Source organism: Pediculus humanus, genomic scaffold, assembly GCF_000006295.1.
Source record: "Pediculus humanus corporis 1103172108194 genomic scaffold, whole genome shotgun sequence".
In the NCBI taxonomy this organism is placed as follows: Eukaryota; Metazoa; Arthropoda; class Insecta; order Psocodea; family Pediculidae; genus Pediculus; species Pediculus humanus.
This window is the reverse complement of record NW_002987764.1, coordinates 498,303-504,035: the sequence shown is the minus strand read 5'-3', so window position 1 is coordinate 504,035 and position 5,733 is coordinate 498,303. Positions and strand designations below refer to the sequence as shown.

General features: G+C 27.8%; 1 protein-coding gene across 1 annotated transcript; it reads right to left on the bottom strand.

The window, feature by feature from the left end:
- Positions 1-3,498: 3,498 nt before the first annotated feature.
- Positions 3,499-4,786, bottom strand: Phum_PHUM427060 (uncharacterized protein; the record flags this gene model as incomplete). The annotated part of the gene is made up of 2 exons (XM_002429254.1): positions 3,499-3,842; positions 4,339-4,786. The coding sequence occupies 2 exons, from the start codon at positions 4,784-4,786 to the stop codon at positions 3,499-3,501; spliced, it is 792 nt and encodes a 263-aa protein (XP_002429299.1).
- Positions 4,787-5,733: the final 947 nt, after the last annotated feature.

Here is a 5,733-nt window from a genome sequence, read left to right as displayed (position 1 = left end):
CGTTTATTTTTCTATGAATATAAGATGGAAAATTCAAAACTTTATTGTTATTATTATTATTGTCATCGTCATCGTCGTCGTCGTCATCGTTGACGTCATCGTCGTCGTCGTCGGTTTATCGTTATTATATTACATTTATTTAAAACGAAAAAAATTTTTTTTTTTTTTTTTGGAAAAAATTCGTTCCAGGTTTTTGATTCCTCCCACCCCGAAAAAAAAAACTTTTCACAACAGTCAAATCTCTACCGTCTTGTTTTTTATCCCCTATGCGGTATGGACCTTATCACCTCCTACCCCCACCTCCTTATTGTTATCACTCACTTTTTTTTATCATTCTATTGTCGTTTTATTTTAATAAAATTTAAAAAGGTTTTCATTTGAGTTTTCGCAACGAGAAAAAGGAGAAAAAAAATGTACGGTTTTAACATAACCTTTTTTTTATTTTCTCTCTTTCTCTCTCTTTTCGGTCTCTCTCACTCTCCTTTAGGTCTCTCTATCGTTTTGGACTCTCACTCATTTTCCTTTTGGTCTTTCCCCCTCTCTCTCTCTCTTTCTTTATCTTTCTCACTAGAATAAACAGTTTCAGTCATGAGGACACCGTTTAAGATAAAGATTATTATTATTATTATTATTAACTTAATATTAGTTTTTAAGAGATTTCAGTACGCTTTAGTGCCATAAAAATTAGCACACTAAGAATAAGATGAAATTAAATTCCTTTTTCTCTCTTTTTCCCTCTCGCTCTCTTCTCTCCCCTCCTCTCTCTCTCTCTTTCTCTCAAGTTTACGACGTTTGCTTGAGTTGCAAAAAAAAAAAAGAAAAAGAATTTTTTTTATTTTGTGTTAAAAAATTTTTTACACGTGAAACATTTTCAAAATACATAAAAAACTCGTCTTTCAACACAATTTAATAAAAAAAAAAAAAGAAAGAAGTTAATTAAATTTTAATTACGATTTTAATAATAATAATAAAAAAAAAGAATAGCAGACGACAACTACGGTTAAATAATAATAATAATAATAAGAATCGGTTAAAGAGTTAACTTACCTTTAAAAAAACTTTGTCATTTTCACGTACGTAAATATTTTACATTTTTTTTTTTAATAAAAAATCTTATTTAACAATTATTATTATTATTATTAAAAAAATTTACACACGCACAGAGATGATGATGATGATGATGATGACGTTACACAAAAAAAATTTTTTTTCTTTTTTTTCTTTTACCACAACGTATTAAATCCGAATAATTCGAAACGTGTAAGTAACACATTCACGTGATTTTATTGCCGGTAGCTAATATAAATAATTAATTTTTTTTTTTAAATAAATAAATAAATAAAACGTTACGAAATAATTGGTTAAAAATGTTTTTTTTGTTTATCCGCCCCCCCTACCCCGACGACAGCAGCAACGGAAACGTCGCGCGAATTTTAAATATCGCGGAAAATTCCCGGAAGAAAAACCGACGACGGTTACGATGAAAAACCTTTTTCTCGACTAAAAGAAATTTTATTAAATGTAAATAAATATTTAAAAGCATGCGCGTTGGTTAGAAAAAGGGAAAAATTTTATTTTTCCGGGGGAGGGGGGGAATCGGTGTAGTAGTTTAAACCCTTGGCGGCGCTAGTGTTTTTGCAACCTTATCAGTACTTTTTTTTTTTTTCCTCTCGTCATCATCCCTCGAGTGTACCCGACGAGGTTATAGTGACAATAATATGCTTTTAGCATTAAATGGTTTGAGTTTTTAAAAAAAATTTTATCTCATAACATTCATTTTTTTCCCCCCATCATTTCCCTCCACCCTTTCTCCCTCTCCTCCCTCTCTCTCTTTACATCGTTTCGTATTTCCATCCTTTTCACCACCCATTAAAAAAAAAAAAAAAAAAATTTTTTTCAACGTATATAAAAACGTTTTTTTGTTGATTTAATTAATTTTTTTTTAAAAAAAATTTTCAATAAATTTTTTTTTATTTTTAAAACATTTTATTAATTAATTAAAAAAAAAAAGCATAACATATCGTACGTTAAACGTATTTTCAGTGTTACCAACATTTTAAAAATAAATTTTTAAAAATTGTTTGTTAAAAAACCCAATTTTTTTTTTCCCTAAGACTATATAATTTCATTTTGTTTGTTTTATTTATTATTATCATTATTATTATCATCATCGCGGATTTTATTTTATATGTTTTTTCTTCCCTTATTCGAATCTGTTTTTTTACGACCTTTTTTTCTTTTTTTTTCGTCTGCTACTATATAACTAACTTTTATCTAACGTTTGTCAATAAAAGGATTATATAATACGTTAACTAAAAAAAAAAAAAAAAAAAAAAAAAAATTGTATGTTTTATGTACATAAAACGCATCCCTTCAACAAAAAAAAAATGGTTTCTTTATAGACTAATATAGCTTATAGACTACATAACTATATTTTTATAGCACGGGGAAAAAAAATAAAATAAAGACGCGAATCGACTTTGGAAAATTTTAATAAAAAAAAAAAACCGAATTACGAATTTGTTTTTTTTTCTTTCGAAATAATTATACTCTCCTAATAAATTAATATTAACGGGAGGGGAAATATTAAACTCCTCCCACTTTATAATACAAATATTTTTTAATTCGTTCTCACTCCCCTTTTTTTTGTCTTCTCTTCTCACTCTAATTTTTATCTTAACCCCAACAACACCCTTTTTACCCCTTTAGTTCTCCTAATTTCATTCGTTCTCTTCATCTTCCCCCACCCTCCCCCTCTTTACATTTCTTCTCATTCTCTTTAAATTTCTCCTCTCATCTTTAACTCACGTATTCTTTTTTTTTTTTATTCTCCTTAACTTTTTTTTTCCAATCCCCTTTTCTTTTTTGATTTTACCCCCTCTCTCCCCCCACCCCCCACATTTCTCTCCTCCTTTAAATTTTTTTTTTTTTTTTTTTTTTTTTAATAGTCAATTTCGGTCGTGAGAGTATTACGTAAAAAAAAAAAAAAAATTTTTTTTTTGTGTCTCTTACCATTTACGAAGCATTTTAATTACATGCAAATTAATGTAACCTTTGGTTTTTTTTTTTTTTATGGAAAAAAAAACACGAATAAGAATTTTTAATTTTTCTGGAAAAATGTCAAAAAAAATTTATATGTATTATCATTCGACCCTGCAATGATAATGATGATTATGACTGTTTGCTTGCTTGCCTGACTGTCTGCAGTCGTATTTGTTGCGAGTGATTTGATGAGTAATTATGACATTTTTCCCGTTGTAATAAAAAAAAAAAAAAAATTTCGATACCTGGATTTCATCCAAATTCACATTTATATTCATATGAATGTATGACAAAAAAAAGTAATAATAATAATAATAATACATATTCCGCATTATGAATAAATAAATTTTTCGTTTTTGTCTTTTTTCGTTATTTTCCAATGGTTATATTAATAATAATAATAATAATAAAGGGCATCGTCATCGTTTTTATAAAAGTACCCATTAATGTATCGAGTTATTGTTTAACCTTAATGTATGTTTTCAACCATTTTTGAGCAGCGAAAAAATCAATGAAACAATAAAAATAAATTTCATTGCAGTCGCATATGGGAAAGGAAAAGGAAGCAATGCCCCATAATTCGTTAAATCTTATCAAAGGACTTCCGGAAACTCCTGGACAAAGGTGCGTTGTAGATTTTGTTTGTCCTAAATCGAAGCAATACATGCTCGGAACGGCTAAAAAATGCCACAAACTAACCATGAAATTTTCGCGTGTTTTTAATGTTAGTTTTGTTTCATCTTTCGTTGAATTGAGCGCGAAATATAATGTCGTGCAATTTCGTAATTCTTTCGTTTTCCCTGAAATCAAATAAATTATTATCATTATATTCTTATCGAATCGGTAATAACTTCCGGTATTAGCGAAACACACATACGCGCACACACGTTAAAAAGAAAATGAATAAAATCGCATTGAAATGGAACCCATATAAATTAATTATATTAACCGGATGTTAAAAAACCGTTACCGGAAACTCATTTCCACAAAATTAATAAACATTCACGCGAAAATCATTTGAGTTTAAAAAACGTAGGAATTTAAAAATTAAATTTGACAGATAGAATGCGGAAAAATAATTTTGACGGTTGTCGTGGTCGTGGTCGTAGTCGTCGTCGTCGTCGTGGAAACAGAAGAATTCAAATGAAAAAGAAATTTGACAAAAAAAGACAATGAGAAGTAACATAATTAAAAACGTAATAAAAATTGAAAACAATCGAAATTAATAATAATAATAAGTATTCCTACAAACTCGCGGGTAGTCGCGGGTATGACGATGATGATGATGATAATTACCATAAGACATTTTGGGTAATTCATTTTCTTTAATGTCAAATGGATGATTCAATTTTATCAATACGAGATCGATATCTTGAACTCTTGCGAGATATTGAGGATGTAAATAATATTCTAAGCTTCTTCTTTCTTCCACGTTCGTCATGTTAACGGATTCCTCGAACGGTTTTTTCAATCTTTCCTTTAAATATTCCGTGAACGAGGACGTGATTTTAACGGCAAGAAATTTTTCATCGTTTCTATTTACTTGTACATCCAAGCAAGATGCCGTACTTATAACCAAATCCGGCATTACTATACATCCCGTACACAAAACCATTTCCTCCGAGAACAGCATGATCAGGTATGGGGGTACGACGTTCGTTTCCATTTCTATTTTACGTAGCGTCGGATGATCTTTCGAATCCGTTTTCGGTGGGAGTTCGTTTACTCTTTTTAAATTTGGCATGACTTGTTTGGATTTACACGATACCAAACAAGTAAATAATGATAATAATAATAAATTAAACGTCATGATTTCGGTTTGTTACTCTACTGTTTTTTTATTTTTCTATTAAAAATTGATAAAATTTGATAATTTTCACTGTGATTAATAAAAACATTAATTTCTACAAAGTCATTTTAAAAAAATTTTTACGTTTATAAAAACAAAACGTGTCTGCCTGTGTTTTTGTGTATGTGAAATACAAGTGTTTGCAAAACTGCGACAAATTTCCCCTTATCGAAAGAAAAAGAGAGGGAAAAAAATTCCCCGTTGAAATATTTGAAAATTTTTCGAATTTATTTGATTAAAAGGAGCATTTTTGTTGTTGTTATTATTATTATTGATTGATTGTGACGTAAATATTTTTTTAAAAAGGTTCAAAGGTCAAGCTTTAACGGGTAAATCGTTAAAATAATGAAAATGATTATAAATAATTAATTAATTAATTTTGTTTTAATGTTTTTTTTCGGTTTATTGTTGTTTGAAATTATTTAAGTTTTTTTTTTTTTTGCACTTTTACGATACTTTGAATTGTTGTTTGTTTGTTTGTTTGTACCGTAAAAAAGAATATGATGTTATTAAAGAAAAATAAAATTTTTTTTTTTTTAAATTTTACGATTTTCCAATAAAATTTTTTTTAAAGAAAATCAAAACGAACGATTGGAAAATTTTTTTTTTTTAAAAAAATTTTATCGATTTTTAATCAAATCTATAAAATTATTATCATTATTATCATCATTATTATTATCATTACTGATTTTTCCCACGTAAAGGAGGAATTTTAAAAAAAAAAATGATTTTATTAAAATTTGTTAATTAAAAGTTAAATTAAAAAAAAAAAAACTTAAATAAAACTAAAATAAGGTTTTTTATATAAAAAAAAAAAAAAATTATTCGTGGCACCATATGAC